The following is a 17,702-nucleotide window of genomic DNA, read 5'->3' as shown; positions in this document are numbered from 1 at the left end:
GATCAGGTTCATTAATGAAGAAACTTAATCTAATTTCATCCTTCGATATATTCATGATAATAGTGAAATACACTCAGTGTTACGCACTAAAGTGAGAAAAGCCAGAAATCAAAGAAAATGTTAAATTTAGCACACAAAAAAAAAAAAGAAAAACTTGAAAACAGGACTTCTAGAATGTTTTTAATTCTGTTATTTTGGCATCCATTTTCAAATTCACTTTCCATTCCCTATAATTCTCCCTTTGTGGATAACCCTGATGGAGTTTCTTTTAAGGACCACTATAGGCACCCAGACCACTTCAGCTTAGGATTAACCCTTTCTGCTGTAAACATAGCAGTTCCAGAGAAACTGCTATGTTTACTTTAGGGTTAATCCAGTCTCTAGTGGCTGTCTCATTGACAGCCGCTAGAGGCACTTCTCACTGTGATTTTCACAGTGAGAAGACGCCAGCGTCCATAGGAAAGCATTGAGAATGCTTTCCTATGAGACTGGCTGAATGCGTGCACGGCACTTGCTGCGCATGCAGTCAATGACGGAAGAAGATGGAGGAGATTTTCCAGCACTGAGGGAGCCCGGCGCTGGAGAAAGGTGAGTGTTTTACCCCTTCCTCTCCATCCAGCCCGGCGGGAGGAGAACCCTGAGGGTGGGGGCACCCTCATGGAATTATAGTGCCAGAAAAACGAGTATGTTTTCCTGGCACTATAGTGGTCCTTTAAGCTAGCCACTAGACAGTTTTTTATTGTCAAGATATCATTGCAGATTCGGAAGTAAAACATAATACATACATACAGCTCAAACACTAGATTATGCTTATGATTAAAGCATGTTAATTTGAAAATATGTTTAAAACAACATATTTCTGTTACAATCATTTAAATAATTTGTTTATTACATTTGAGTGTTGTGTATAGTGTATAAAGCAGAGTGAATAAAAACCGACGCCTTATTGACTAGTGATTTATAACACCTTCAGTTAAATCATATCCACCCTGGAATAAATTAAACAATGTTTGGGAATGATAGAAAATAGCACAAACATATTTACCTTTTAGGCATTGGTGAAGCATAACGGAGTTCTTCAAATGAATAGTTTTCGTAAGACTGTACAAGAGAAGCAAATAAATGTTTTATTGACAGATATTGAATACAAATTTAACAACAATGCATGTTTTAGTTCAAGATTTAACAAAAAGTTAGAGCATGGGTGCATTACAATTGAGACCTTCCGTCACTTTGAAAGGCACTGTCTCATCACTCGAATGTACCAAAGTAATGAACTTGCTAGCGCCACCACCTCTACCCATTGTGGAAGAAACAGTCTATTGAAAATTGTACTCTATAGAAAAACCCTGTGTCCAGGAAACCTGATGTATGTTTAAGTAGTCAATATTAAAGATTTGTGTGTGTGTATATATATATATTTATATATATATATATATATATATATATATATATATATATATATATATATATATATATATTTATTTGTGTAAGGGGCAAATAGCCGTATATGGAGTAAGGATCCAGCATAAGCGTAGGATAGTATAAAGGGAGCAAGTCGGTTGAGGTGTGCAGAGACCGACGATACGGTAGGCCTGTAAATAAAGATGGCAAAAATGAATAATCAAACATTTAATACAGTCAACAAATTTATACAAATTAACCAGACATTTCCTGAAATGCATTACAGTATTTAGTTCCTGGAAGGATTTTGAAGGTAGGAATCTAGGACCGAAAGTAGACACCATTTGTTGTGGGTAGGATAGTATGTTATCTCTACTGTTGGTGCGTGTTGACTTGTTTCGGAATGTGGTAGAGCCAATAGGTAATGATATATGTGTTTACATACGTGGGATCGTTGAAGACAATGATCTGTCTGAGTGGTGGTGATGGTAGTGGATTCTCTGGCCTGAGAAAGGCATAAAAGGCAATGTGCATGGCTGGTAATGGCCGACTTGGTAGTATAATTGAATGGTTGTAGATCTAATAGGTCCAAAAAGGATGAAAAGTTGGATGGCTATTGGTAATCTCTGAGAGGAACGTGGGGGAATGGATTCCTGAAACCCTCTGAGTATATTCTTGTCTGGTATGATAGCATGAAGTTATAGTAGTTTTGGCCATAGGTTATCCTGTGTTGTTGAATGCCTGTAAAATATATAATTATGGTGTGTGAGAGTTTAAGTTTAAGGTGGCAAAAAGAAGAAAAACCTAGGAGAATTGTTATGACACAGGTTGAGCTATGTCGTGTTCTTAAAGATTCTTAAAGCCAGGTGACAAGCTGTGTTATGCGTTCTACAAGTATGGGATAAAAGTGCTAGGTGGGATAGTGCATGCTATGCTGCATGAGTATGTCTAATCCATGATTTTGTCTCTGGAACGAAAGAGTGGCCGTGACTGCATGGGCGGCTGTAGGAAGCGTATGATGAACATGCCTGGAATATAAATTAGACAATTGTCAGCAGGGATGTATACCCCCGTCTGGTATACGAAAGTAAAAGAAATGTGATAAGTTGCCAACCAAGTGAGTTCCCCAGAAATATCATGTCAAAAGTAAAGACAAATAAGTCAATGGGACCTGATGGAATACACCCAAAGCTATTAAAAGAGCTTAGTGGTGTCCTAGCAAAACCATTAACAGATTTATTTAACCAATCATTGATAACAGGAGTAGTCCCAGAAGATTGGAAGTTAGCGAATGTTGTGCCCATTCACAAAAAAAGGTAATAGGGAGGAGTCGGGCAACTATAGGCCAGTAAGCCTTACTTCAGTAGTGGGGAAAGTGATGGAAACCATGTTAAAGGATAGGATTGTTGAACATCTAAAAACACATGGATTTCAAGATCAGAGACAACATGGGTTTACTTCAGGGAGATCATGCCAAACTAACCTTATTGATTTTTTTGATTGGGTAACTAAAATTATAGATCAGGGTGGTGCAGTAGACATTGCTTACCTAGATTTCAGTAAGGCTTTTGACACTGTTGCACATAGAAGGCTTATCAATAAACTACAATCTTTGAGTTTGGATTCCAATATTGTTGAATGGGTAAGGCAGTGGCTGAGTGACAGGCAACAGAGGGTTGTAGTCAACGGAGTATATTCGAAGCTTGGGCTTGTCACCAGTGGGGTACCTCAGGGATCTGTACTTGGACCCATTCTCTTTAATATTTTTATTAGTGATATTGCAGAAGGTCTTGATGGTAAGGTGTGTCTTTTTGCGGATGATACTAAGATATGTAACAGGGTTGATGTTCCAGGAGGGATAAGCCAAATGGAAAATGATTTAGGAAACTAGAAAAATGGTCAGAGTTGTGGCAACTGACATTTAATGTGGATAAGTGCAAGATAATACATCTTGGACGTAAAAACCCAAGGGCAGAGTACAGAATATTTGATAGAGTCCTAACCTCAACATCTGAGGAAAGGGATTTAGGGGTGATTATTTCTGATGACTTAAAGGTAGGCAGACAATGTAATAGAGCAGCAGGAAATGCTAGCAGAATGCTTGGTTGTATAGGGAGAGGTATTAGCAGTAGAAAGAGGGAAGTGCTCATGCCATTGTACAGAACACTGGTGAGACCTCACTTGGAGTACTGTACACAGTACTGGAGACCCTATCTTCAGAAGGATATTGATACCTTAGAGAGAGTTCAAAGAAGGGCTACTAAACTGGTTCATGGATTGCAGGATAAAACTTACCAGGAAAGGTTAAAGGATCTTAACATGTATAGCATGGAGGAAAGACGAGACAGGGGGGATATGATAGAAACATTTAAATACATAAAGGGAATCAACACAGTAAAGGAGGAGACTATATTTAAAAGAAGAAAAACTACCACAACAAGAGGACATAGTCTTAAATTAGAGGGACAAAGGTTTAACCCCTTAAGGACACATGACATGTGTGACATGTCATGATTCCCTTTTATTCCAGAAGTTTGGTCCTTAAGGGGTTAAAAATAATATCAGGAAGTATTACTTTACTGAGAGGGTAGTGGATGCATGGAATAGCCTTCCAGCTGAAGTGGTAGAGGTTAACACAGTAAATGAATTTAAGCATGCGTGGGATAGGCATAAGGCTATCCTAACTATAAGATAAGGCCAGGGACTAATGAAAGTATTTAGAAAACTGGGCAGACTAGATGGGCCGAATGGTTCTTATCTGCCGTCACATTCTATGTTTCTATCATGACCTTATGGATGAGTAGTGGCGTTTGTTGATGATATGACATGTGCTTAGTTGTCTGAGTAACAACGGATTGATGACCCTGACCATGATTTACCCCATGCCACAGCAGCTGCTACAATGGGGTAGATCCCCCAAAGGGGCTGAGGTGGTGGAAAAAATTCCAAACCTGGATGCCATGGCCAACAGCTCCAAAGCAATCGTTCCCGGTAGAGCACTGCCAAACCCGTGGTAGACGCCGCGTCTGACCATCTGGTTGGAGAAGTGTCAGACAATCCTGGAAGGAACATGCTTTTACCATGCCAAGTGGTTAAGAAATTCCCCCCCATGTGCAGGTCTGCTGTTGCTGTGGTGTCTAGAAAAGAGGGGAAAGTACTCTGTATGTGAAAGCGTGGTCTTGTGGTATGATTGGCATGGCAAAATTAAGGAACCTGGTAGAGATTGTAGTTCCTTGCAGTTGTAAGTACTAAGCAGGAGGTAGTGATTGATGTAGTTGAGAATGTCCCCTATTTGTCTTGTGGTAACTTGCGTGTATGGATGCCGACTCAAGTCGTATGCCCAGTAATGTGATGGCTTCTAGTGAAAAATATGTTATCTTTGATCAACAAGAAGTCTTCTAGATAGTGTATGACTGTAAGTCCTCTGGATATGTTATCATAACCAGCACAGAGTATCTGCGAATATCGATAGTGGGCTAATCTGTAGCCTGAAAGTTGAGCGGGGAAAGGATTGCCCATTTTATGCCATGTAAGTATGGAGGGTAGATGGTAGCCGTTTACTGGGTTGATGATATTGGTCTTACTTTACAGCTATCACTCAAGCATGGGTTGAAGCTTGGTTAAGGTAGATCAATGGTGATGTATAGTAAGGAAACTCCTCGGAGGGTATGAGGGAGTTAAGACTTGGGGGTAGCGGAGGTCTGTGGTGCCAATAAGTCTATGGTTAGTCTTTGTTTAAGGGAATATTTCCTTGTGACAATACCAATGTGTTTGTTTGGTGCCATGCTGTAAATGGTGGAGATTGGAAGACCCCTCTGCAAATCTTGGCTATGAGTATGTTTACAGCCAATGGTTCTGTTGTGCTGACTGTAAGTGAGGGCATGCTATATTCCTTGAAGGTGTATTTATGATACCTGTATGGGAGCCCTTTGAAGCTCCAGAGCTTTAGTAAATCTACTACAAGTCTGAAGGGGTGATGAGTCAGGAGTGTTGAAAATGCATTGGTGAGTACGTTATTTGTAAGTTGTATTGGGACACATGGTTTGTCATGTGCCCTGAACCATTTGAACATATATGCAACAGTCTATATGCAACGCAACTACACAATATCAATTGTCTCTGGTAGATCAGAGGTGCTGGTACCTGGAGCCTGAGAGTGCTCGTCCATTTGTTTGGGACAAAATCCCTTCTGTATGGGTACCTGCACAAATAAACATCTCTACATATTCCAAATGCCAAACCAACCTAGGGATGGTCAGTTCCCGATTGACCTGGAATCCCTGGATCTGACCATCACAGATACATCATCATACATATATATGCCTTGCTTCCCCAATGTGCTGGGATCATACGTGCAGGGTGTGTGTCATAAGAATTGATTTTACCAGGTAACCGAGTTTCGGTTGGTGCTGGTTGTACAGTAGCGTGAGGCCCAGCCTTGTGAGGGCTGTAGTGACCGACTCGAGATTACCAGTCTGTCATAAATTTTTTGGCTCATGAGTTTATGGGTGAGGCTAGCATGGCCTGGGTGTCACCTGAGTTGGTGTAGCTGGGCCTTTTCCCTGCCTCTGTGTTGTCCGTTGATGTATGGAGGAGTTTGAATAACTCTGCTTTCCTTGCTGTGGCAGCGTAGGGGATTTGTCACATCCTTAGGTCGGTGGTAATGTGTGGGCTCGTCCAGGATCTGATTGCTGCTGGACTAGCAACATCTCCTCTGCTTGAAGGTGTATCAATTCTAGCCGGGGTGCTAGGAAGAAGTGATTCTTGACCATCTTTTTGAGAAATACTTAAATAACAATAAAGATTGCAATTATTATTTGTACCCAGGGGTCTTGTACTGGCTTGCTAGCTAAGCCGTAAGGCGAAACGATTAGGCTTGGTGTTTTTTGGGGACTGGTGAGGCCCTGCTAGTTGCCAAGTGGCTTGAGAGGCTCTATGTTTGGCGCAAGGGGATTTTGTGTAGCCACCGAACGCTGTGGCAGGATGTTGGCCTCTCGGTGACAGTAACCAGAAAATAGGAAGGGGAGTGACAGGTGAGGCCCTCTCTATGATACAATGCGAGGCGCCTAGCTCACGAGTGGCCCGAGGGGTGTATGCCTCCGAGTGTGAGGCAGGATGTTGGCCTCGCGGGATCACTAACCGAAGCATAATGCAGAGAAAAAAAGGGGGTAATACCTATGGGCCCTAGAACCCCAATTGCCAGTACACTATTACTATTCCAGGGAAGGTAAGAGATGAATAACTACGTGAGCAGGTGTATGTACCTGGTAGTATGGTATTGCACCTGACAATCCGTATAGGTTTTTTAGTAGTACTGTAACCTGAATGGATAAAACCGTATGGCATAAGGAAATATGGCATAGACCAAGCTTATCTTAATACGTACAGTATATGTGAAAAGTAAAGTGCCGTGATGTGTAAATATTAAACATCGTAGCCATACTGGTTAAATATGTATCAATCTTAACCCATTAAGTGCCGTATGTACAAGTGAAAATGTGGTCTGTCCCCACCTTGTATGTCCCCTTGCTAGGGGAAAGTCTGTTGCGTGAGCAGCGTGCTGTGAAAAATGTATGTGAACTATATTACCAGTTACGTATATACAGATGCGTCTGCTACTGTGTAATAATATTTGTATTTATACCAGATGTTGATATAGTGCTTGCTATGTGAATTGTTGTATGTCTTATTGAATGGTAGGGGTCAGTGAACATGGTGTTGCAAAATGCAAGTGCACTGGAGATCTGCCGAGTGCCCTATAGGTGGAAGTGTAGTTGGATACTGATTGGTATGTGAAATGTTGTTTGTCTGTTGACCTATAGGTGTCAGTATTTTGGTGTTTGTAAAACCCCATGAAAATTGTCAACGTACTTGACAGACCTGTAGGGGGCAGTGTTGATAGAACCACTGTTGGTCTTGATGTGAAATGTAAATTATTGTGAATTAAACCTGAAGTTGAGCCCGTGCTGGAGTTTAATTTATGGTTATGTTTAAAACAATCTTATGTGTAATTTATATTGGCTGGTAAATTGTATATGACATGTGAAGACTGTTTTGCTGTTGACCAGTAGGGGTCAGAAATGCTGATTGTATGTTAATATACCCTTTAACCCCTTAAGGACCAAACTTCTGGAATAAAAGGGAATCATGACATGTCACACATGTCATGTGTCCTTAAGGGGTTAATCCTACCGTTTGACAGATAGGAGTCAGTATAAAAGCGAAAATGCTGTAGTTAGTTTGTTTGCTTATGAAGTGAAATAAAGTCTGAGAAGCCTGTAGTATACCGATTGACCGGTAGGGGTCAGCATGTAGGCGAAAATGCCGTGGTTCGTTGGTTTGTACATGAAATGCAATAATGTCCGAGAAGCCTGTAGTACACTGAATGACCAGTGGGGGTCAGTGTGTAGGCGCAAATGCAGTGGTTTGTTGATTTGAACATGAAATGCGATAATGTCTAAGAAGCCTGTAGTACACCCAAAGACCGGTAGGGGGTTTAAACGAATGATATGCATGAACATGCAATGGTTTTAGAACAGACTTAGACAAAATGCAGCCGTAAAGTGAGGACCTGACCCGTGCATGGTGCCGTGGGACTGATGTCTGGTGTAACGGGTAGGTCGACTTACGGTTTGTGAGTCACTTGGACATCATCCACGGCAATGGATTGAAGAAAGAAAGTGGTAGGCCGGAAAAGCCTGTGGCTGGATTCATGACACAGCTCAGTTTAGAATACCTCATGGAATAATCAGATAAAATGGCATCTGGGTGACCCAGAAGTGGAAATCATTCTGATGCTGACCTCAGGCGATATGAGTCAGGTAAGGGGTGTGCCTTATATAGGGGGGTGAATTAATTTAACCCCCTCACACAAATACAGGCCAAACGGCCTTACTACATATATAAATATATAAAAATAATTATGTACAGGGCAGTGATTTCCAACAACTGTGTCAAAGAAAGCCATCCCAAAGTGTGTATATGGCAAATTTATCAGTGTTTTTTTTCTTACTTTAAGTATGCCTTTTGCTATGCTCCATTATAATTGATATTTCCCACTAGAATAGTTAAGTTATTTACCTCTCTCGCTCTAAGGATTTTGGCTATAGTGTACACTGGTAATTGATGGCATTTATGTGGATCTCTGTAAATATATAGTCTTCGTTTCTCTAAAAAGTGAGATGCTAAAGTGATAGGCTCATATTTTTTTTTGTGTCAACACACTGTTTAGTAAATATAGAAGAAAAAAAAAAAAGATCTAGGAATCAATCAACCATATAGTTCCAAAAAGGCACACATATATTTTGAAAAAAACAACTCCCAAGTAGGTTTTACATTTTGTGAGAGCATGTATTAAATTGCCAATTCAGAATACTAGCCCAAATAGCTGGTGTTAGTTACAATGATCCTTATAGGTAATTTGTTCAAATTAATATGAATCTGAATAACTTCAAAAGCAAGTTTTTTTTTTTTTCCTTTTCAATACTTTGACAGATTCACCAAATTGCCAAACATGGAAGGTGCAAAATGTAGATCAAAGGGGATGGGGCCTGTTTGTTATGGCGGGGAGACGTGTTTTACACCTCATGCCCTAACCAGGTTAGACAATATATTTTTGTGGCCTTCTAGCAAAAGCTGAAAAGCAGGATGTATCAACATGCTTAAAGGACCACTCTAGGCACCCAGACCACTTCAGCTTAATGAAGTGGTCTGGGTGCCAGGTCCAGCTAGCTTTTACCCTTTTTTTTTATAAACATAGCAGTTTCAGAGAAACTGCTATGTTTATTATGAGGGTTAAGCCAGCCTCTCATTGACAGCCGCTAGAGGCGCTTGCGTGCTTCTCACTGTGAAAATCACAGTGAGAGCACGCAAGCGTCCATAGGAAAGCATTATGAATGCTTTCCTATGCGACCGGCTGAATGCGAGCGCGGCTCCTGCCGCGCATGCGCATTCAGCCGATGACGTCGCGAGGAAGAAGAGGAGGAGGAGGAAAGCTCCCCGCCCGGCGATGGAGAAAGAGGTAAGTTTAACCCCTTCCTCCCCCCAGAGCCCGGCGGGAGTGGATCCCTGAGGGTGGGGGCACCCTCAAGGCACTCTAGTGCCAGGAAAACGAGTATGTTTTCCTGGCACTAGAGTGGTCCTTTAACAGCAGACTAGAGCTCCATCTCCTCAAAACCGTGTCTCCGGCAGTAAGGGAAGGCCCTAAAGTGGAAGCAGCACCCATCGCACCTGCTCAAGATGCCACGGAGATCGGACCTGTTGAAACTTGAGCATGAAAAATGTGGAAAGCCTGACAAGGACCTGACAAGTACTGAGAGACCACGGACCATAGCTATGCAAAGGCTTTCGTTATGCTCGGGCCTGCACGGCGCGAAAATTCCAAACGAGACATCTTGGAGCAGCACAGGAGGTACAGCACAAGGAAAGGGACTGTGTCTCGAAACAAGCTGGGCCTCAGGAAAATCAGAAAGATCCCTGGAGACCACACGGGACTTGCCCGCATGCCACGCGGCAACAACATACCGCTACTAAAGTGAGCTATTGAGCTTTACACGGGGGCATCCGTGGAGGGTCTGTGCTCACCCCATGCAGGGCATAGGCTAATTTCCAAGCTGAACCGGGACTATTTCTGGCTAGACATTCTGCAGTGCTTCTACTGATATTGTTCATACAGCAGTTATTGTGTTTATATTTGTAACTCCTTCTGGGGCTTTTTTTCTGCCTGTTAGGGGGGCCTCCTGAGGGTCTTTACTAGTAACTAAGCGTTGGATATTATCTACAGCGAACGCTCAGCTCCCACGGTCTATAGCCTCCCATCAGTGGACATCAGGGAAGTAGCTCGATTTTTTGCCCAAACTGACACTGTGCTACTTATCTCACAATGTTTTATTTTCCTAATTTCTTGTTTACCAACTCAGTAGTAATATTGGCTCATCCTCATGTCCATATATGCATCTTGAAGTTTTCTCCTACAATTTGCTGCTGACATGTATTCTTTTTCTAAACTTCTCTCATGTATTATAAATTGTGCTGTATACTGACATTTCCCAAAAACTTTCCGCCTATGCAATGTTTATACTCTTGTGGAATGTCATTGTCTAGCTATTTGTTCTACTATGCACTATCAAAAATAAAGAATGCAAAATAAAAAAAATGGAGATCAAGTCTTGTTAAGCATCTGAAATTTGACTATGATAGTTATGTTCTTGTTAAACACAGTTGAGCTAGCCAAACATCTTATTACTTATGTAACATTCTTTGAAAAGACAGACCCTTATAAAAATAACATTCTACTCCAAAGTAAAATGCAACATACTTTTTAATGAAACACTCTTAAAAACAATTATAGGATATGGTTTTTATTTATTAGTTTCCCTGTCCAAAATAAAATTCTGCAGGTTTAAAAAAAATAAATAAAAATAAAATAAAACGATTACGAAATCTCCAAAGAGAGTAGTATTAGTAAACAAATTAAACACCCATTAAAATTGCAAGGACTGATGGGAGGGGCTCTCCAACGCTTGCATTACACTCTATGTTATGCACTAAAGTTAAATGAAGAGATATAGAGGTAACCAGTACATAAACTAGAGTGTAATACAAGTGATAGGGGGCCCCTCCATCTTTCCTTAAAGTTAATTTTTGTTTATTTTGTAGGGAATAGACTTTTATAATACTCCCCCCATTTGGCGTTTTATATTTCTGAAATATCAATTTGTAATTTCGGTAAACGAGTCCTGATAACACGACATGTGATCCTTTATATAAATTTTAGTTTCCTATTCCCAATGTTGCCCACATGTATTACTATGTTTCCATACATCTAATAAATAAAAGTAACACGTGTCATTAGACACAATTACCTTCATCATTGTAATTGCAATGTAGCGTGCCTCTTTCACTATCATAGGTTCATAGGAGGCCTCAAGTTTTGGTGAAGGAAGGCCTCCAAATGTCATATCATTGCCTGTGGAGGCTGAAGATGGGCTGCCAGGTATACGAGCAAGTTTTTTTACTTGTTCCTGCTGCAAGGAATTTTTTTTCTGGGAGACGGGGACAGCCTTAACTTCAACCTTTAAAAAGTCAAAATAAATGAAGACGATAATTTACTTAAAAATTACACACAAGTATACCTTTAAAAGATCACAATAGTAAACAATAAAAATGCTGAATAGACATCTGGGCATACAATAATTTTTACAGCGCAACTTCAGATCCTTAACCTGACACTAAAATACATCTTTGTCACAAACTCCTAATCCTTACTGCAAGAACCTGCTTTGCTCCATGGTACACGAGGTAAAACATGCATTCAATATCTAAATAACATGTGCTAACCTTGACGGCTCTCGCTTCTGTTCTCCATGGTTATGTGGATGATAATAATCTAGAGACATTTTGCACTTTAAAATGAAAAACTAAATTCAAAATGAAAAAACAAAACTACAACAGGTCCTAAAAGACATTAAAAGTTCTAAATTAATTATACAGAAGGATTTATTGTGGGTTTAAGAAAATACCTTCATGTTGGGAACGTGAACTACATCTCCATACTGATCCTTTGTCTGCACAGTTATGGTAGTGGGCCAGCCACATCTGATGTCATCTTTATTTAGAATTAGTGATGTCTTTTGTGGATCAGCATATGAATCAGGCTGAAGCCACCTAGAAGAAAATAACAGCACACAGATTTGTAAAAGAAAGAAGCACAAACAAAAGTATAAAAATAGTACAAAGCGAACCAAGGTCAACATAAAAGTAATACACACACACACACACACACAAGACATATTGAATACAGAGTATCAGTTTAATTCATAGCTTCACAATAAAACAAAGTTAACAATGCAACAGAGTGATAATAGATCACTAAATAAAATAATGTAAAATTGTGATACACAGTGATATTAAAAGTGTTAGTATACCCTTTAATAGTCTTGAGCTGTAATATAAATAGAACACATACTCTCAAAAGGGCAATACAGCAAGTGATTAGGATCAATTACTCAAAGTGAATAAAAACACTTAAAAGTATCACACTCACATTTAAAAGAGCCTGTATAAGACTGGCTCAAGTAGTGTGCTGATCACTTTATTGTGTGTCTACATTTTCATCTGTGAAATTTATGTGACTGATTTTACAGTGATAGCTGTACTGTTTTATGACTACATAATTGCACTTTAAATTCAGCGCCAGCTAGCTTGCTGACATGCAACACAAAATACACTATATCAGATTATCCCAAATGTTTGTGTATCAACAGATCAAAAGCATACAATTTGGAGTATAATAAAAAAGAGAACACGATTTGAAATATAATTAAGAGAGAAAATTAAACAAGCATTTCTCTATTGATCTTGGCTACTGATAAAGAAAAAAGGCTGTTGGCAAAACTAATAGTCAGCACACCAAAGGTGCACAACAGGTTCTTGTTCTCACAAACCATAGAGGATACAGTAAGTGGTCCTCTCAGCCCATTTACCACATGTACTGAGGTAGATCATTTAATTACTAAATATGTCTCTTCCTCAAAGTTATTTCCTCCCACTCCCTTGATTGAAGGATGGTTAAGGTGTATTGATATGTTGAACTATGCTATGAAGACTAACAAATAAATGGTTAGGAATATAGTCCCAATAACTGTGTAATGTTTTTCACACTGTTAAAGCAATTTAACACACAAACAAGACATTTGAAGGATGAAATATCTGCATGTGCTTTACATAAAATGCTATTGTTCGAACCCGACATGGAATACCTTGCCAATCGTCCACCACTAGAACCAGGAACACAAGTAATGAAGTCTTCCAGAAAGGACTGCTCATTGCTCTGCATTTGCAGAGGTAGATTTCCTTCCAGGGCCTCTAGGATGGTTGGAGAGTGAGAGAGAGCCAAGCCTTTGCCCAGGATGCCTGAATGGGTTTTGCATACCTAGAGGAAAATTGCAAATGTTTTGGTTTCTCAAATTGTTGAGTTTTTCCAAGTTTTATGTTCTCTAAGTAGCAATGATCTTACGAAGATGTGGAAGAGAAGTAGAAGGAGACTGAGGTGTAATTATAGACTGAAAGAGCAGGGACAGGTCCATATTACTAGTAATAAGGTATGTAGGAAATACACAACTACGCACAGGTTTCGAGTCATTTAATGATCTTATCAACAGACCAATTTAACTGAGAATAATACCTTTATAAAAGGCAAGACACTTATATTCTACTGTGGTGGCATGAAGAGTGAATATGTGCACTAATATGAACCAACAATATAACTGCAGATATTCTATAAGAATCTTCAAGGAAAACACCTGCCGAGAGACATTTCTCTGACCAGTTACATTTAATAGCAATCTCTACCTGCAGTGCTGCCTCTTCAACAATTTCTAGATCTTCTTCTAGTTCATTGCCTGTAAAGACACAAATTAGAACTGGTATTAATTTTAAATAAAAACATTAAAAAAAATATATAGCAGTGACACTTATCAAGACAATGGATGTCACAACTGCATTTTCATGGTGCCATGGGTTCTTCTTACAGGGGACCTTCAATGCTCAAACGTGTAGATGACAAGATTTCCCCCGAGAAACTAAAATGAAAGCTGTGCTGGCAAAATTGCTAGTAATTAAATCTATTAAATACTAAAATACTAACCCATAGCATCATTCTTGTTTACAGAGTGATGTGTGAGCATCCATAAGCATTCAGCACGAGTTGCAGCTTCGGAAGAATTTTTGAATTAAGCTGAGTGGATTGAGATGCAATCATTTTGGGATGAGTTTGTGCTAATTCATTACTGCCTTTCAACCACATGGAATTTTACACTTTTTTTCTTCCCTGTATGTTAAGTACTCTTTTCCATTCCTTCTATACGCACACCACCCATTCCATTTTTCATTTGTGCATCTCCGCCCATTTCTTTACTGTGCCAGCCTTCCTTTTCTCTCTCAAGCCATCAAAGTATAATACAACTAAGTGGCAAACTGGTTCCATGAAATTTACACTCAAGGGATGCCATAAACTCAAAGATAAGTGGTCCCTTTACTTGTTACAAGGTAAAACAATTTCATGGTATGCATTATCTCCTGCAACAACAAGGACATAATACACACACAAAGGAAAGGTTTTAGAGACAATTACATAAAATTCTCTTAGATCCTTAATGCAACACGATGAAACGGTGAATAGATTTTGGAGCTTAGATTTTCCGTTTGCCTTTATATGTAAAATAAATGGTTTTGTGTAGTTTTCCAGGAAGTGATTGAGATGACAAAACAACCTATGAAAAGAATATCAAATTTAGTACATTGGGGGAGTGACTGATCGCCGAGCAAGATGGACGCCAGAATCTTAGCTCTGGTGTTTGGCCTCTCATATATTTAAAACTCACGGAGAAAACAACAGACAATTTACTCCAGAGCCATCCTTGGTAATAATGATGTCTCTAGGCATGAAGAAGTTGCCATGAAGGCTGACAAGCTGAATTCTTTTTGTCCTAAAACGGCCCCGGAATATTCGGTCGCTTAGACCATAATGCCCGGAGGAGAGGGGAGAGTCTTCCGAGGATAGCAATTCCACCTTAGAACACGAAGAACGAAGCCCCAAAGAAAGCCTCACTGACCAATATTTGCGTGAGATGCCCTATCTACTAAATTGATACATTTCTGGCAAACTAGTGTAGAAGTCTTAAGAATAGATCTTTGACCTCAGCAGCCTCTAAACTACTTTCAATTACTTCCTCCAGTGGGCTAATTATCCCACCCATGTAGCTGGCAATACCCTCGACCTCATTTTCTCTTATGCATGTACAGCATCTAATATCTGTAACACTCCATTCCCCCTCTCTGATCACCACCTCTTATTGTTTGGTCTCAAGTACCCCCCCACCCCCGCACCCAACAACCTCAGCCTAACCCCCCTCACCTCAGGAGGAACCTTAACTCTATTGACCTTCAGTCCGAAATACATTATGGAATCTATACCGAGAGATGTGCTTCTAAGAGCACACTACCATCATATCAAGGAGTTGGTGTTGAAGAATAGCCAAATTAAATTGCTCACAAGCAAAGACTATACGGGAGAGAAAATATTAGTATATCAAACTCTTACGTGCGTTCAGAGATGCTACTGCCATACATTATATAATTCCTACTGACCTTCTACAAAATACTATAGAGGATCTCCGCAAACAACTTAATTGTCTTTCCATGTCAAAAACAGCACATATTACAAAAACTGAAATATTATACTCAATATATTTAAATCAGTTAAATTATTAGCAGCCCAACTGCTCAAAAAAGTATGCAATCCAAGATGCCAACAATATTACAACTCTACTCAAACTTGGAAAGACACCAGATAGAGGACAAAATCTTCACCCAATATCATTATTAAACACAGATATAAAATTGTTGGCAGTAAGTTTTGCGAATAGATTAGCCTCAATACTTCCAACAATTATTAATGATGATCAAGTGGGCTTTGTAAAGGGGAGACAGGAAGGAGATGGCACTAGTCCTAAATTTGTTTCATATGCTGCGGGGAGTAGGAGACAGTGTTTTTATCACTAGATGCGGAGAAAGTTTTTGATCGGTTGCACTGGCCCTTCCTCTCCACAGTCTTACAAAAGTTTGAGTTTCTATAGATGTCCAGGTCTGTTGTAGATGCCCTGTATAGTAATCCATTTGCGAAAGTGGTAAATAGTGGATTTACTTCGGAGACATTTCCAATCTCCCCCGGATCCAGGCAAGGCTGTCCCCTTTCGCCTTTACTGTATGTATTGGCCTTCGAACCCCTTACTCATTTAGTTTGAGAGAATGTAAATATTCACTGTATAAAATTGAGAATATAAACCCACACTTCTTGCAGATGATATCCTTCTCACCATGACACAACCACACATTTCATTACAAACATTCCCCACATTATTATAGTAACTGCTCATATTACAAGTTAAATGTACATAAAACACAAGCCATGGGGATAAATATTTAAAAGGAGAATATAAAGGAATTACAAATTCAACACCCATTTGATTGGAGATATGATAACTTAACTATTTTAGGCATCAAATTCACACAGTCTACACAACATCTGTATAAAGCTTATTACCTAAAATTACTTGCGGACATAAAAGAGAAACGCTCTTGGAAGGGAAAATACCTTTCCTGGTCAGGATGTATTGCTGCGGCCAAGATGTTTTTTTCTTCCTAAACTACAGTACTTATTTCAAACTCTTCCAATTCTCATTCCAGCCTCTTATTTTAAAAAACTCAAAAAATAATAAATACTTTAATTTGGGCAAATAAAATCCCAAGAATAGCAGCATCCACATATTACACCATCTGTATAATAAATTTACCCAAGGAGAAATGAATCTCCCTAATGTAAAATTATACTATCAAGCTGCAATTATTAGCTCCATAGTACCAGCACAAATACAATACAATCCAGCGCAATGGGTACATCTATAAGATAATAGCACACGGTCATTCCCTTTTGTTTTCTTATGGTTGCCAAGACATCGAAGACCAAAAAAAGTACCAATGCTACCTACAACAACATTGAGTATTACTGTTTGGGATACCTATTGGCATACATAGCACTAGTGAACCATTTTCACTAGCTATGCCAATTTCAACACTCAGATGTATTATTCCGTATTTTAATTATAAAATTTGGGAATGACATCATATTAAACTTATGTTTCAATTATTCCAAGGTACTACTTTCATAGATTTTTTACATGCCGCAAACAATGAATAAACTTCCCTTGATAGCACATTTCTCACATAGACAAATACAATTGTGGATGCAGGAACAATATAAATATAAAAAAAGAAATGTTCATGAGCAACAGCTGACTAGCTTTGAAACCATTATGTTAGTATTGGGATATGTGGGAAAAAGCACAAAAAGGTACAAGAAAAAAAGCGTGTGTGTATATATATATATATATATATATATATATATATATATATATATATATATATATATATACACACACACACACACACCGTATATACACGAGTATAAGCCGACCCGAATATAAGCCGAGGCCCCTAATTTTACCCCAAAAAACTGGAAAAACGTATTGACTCGAGTATAAGACTAGGGTGGGAAATGCAGCAGCTACTGGTAAATTTCTAAATAAAATTAGATCCTAAAAAAAATATATTGATTGAATATTTATTTACAGTGTGTGTATGAGTGCAGCGTGTGTGTGTGTGTGCGTGTATGAGTGCAGCGTGTGTGTGTGTGTGTGTATGAGTGCAGCGTGTGTGTGTGTGTGTGTGTATGAGTGCAG

General features: G+C 39.3%; 1 protein-coding gene across 3 annotated transcripts in view; it reads right to left on the bottom strand.

The window, feature by feature from the left end:
• Positions 1–17,702, bottom strand: part of MYCBP2 (MYC binding protein 2) — a 240,277-nt gene that overhangs the window by 79,974 nt on the left and 142,601 nt on the right. For all 3 annotated transcript variants that reach the window (XM_063425851.1, XM_063425848.1, XM_063425854.1), the window contains exons 45-49: positions 13,756–13,805; positions 13,164–13,336; positions 11,925–12,069; positions 11,268–11,477; positions 1,046–1,101 (exon numbers count right to left, since the gene is read on the bottom strand). In XM_063425851.1, the coding sequence (XP_063281921.1) occupies positions 1,046–1,101; positions 11,268–11,477; positions 11,925–12,069; positions 13,164–13,336; positions 13,756–13,805 (634 nt within the window). The remainder of the gene's footprint in view (positions 1–1,045; positions 1,102–11,267; positions 11,478–11,924; positions 12,070–13,163; positions 13,337–13,755; positions 13,806–17,702) is intronic.

This window comes from Pelobates fuscus, chromosome 1 (assembly GCF_036172605.1).
Source record: "Pelobates fuscus isolate aPelFus1 chromosome 1, aPelFus1.pri, whole genome shotgun sequence".
NCBI lineage: Eukaryota > Metazoa > Chordata > Amphibia > Anura > Pelobatidae > Pelobates > Pelobates fuscus.
Note: the sequence above shows the minus strand (reverse complement) of the source record. Positions and strands in the feature narration are given on the sequence as shown.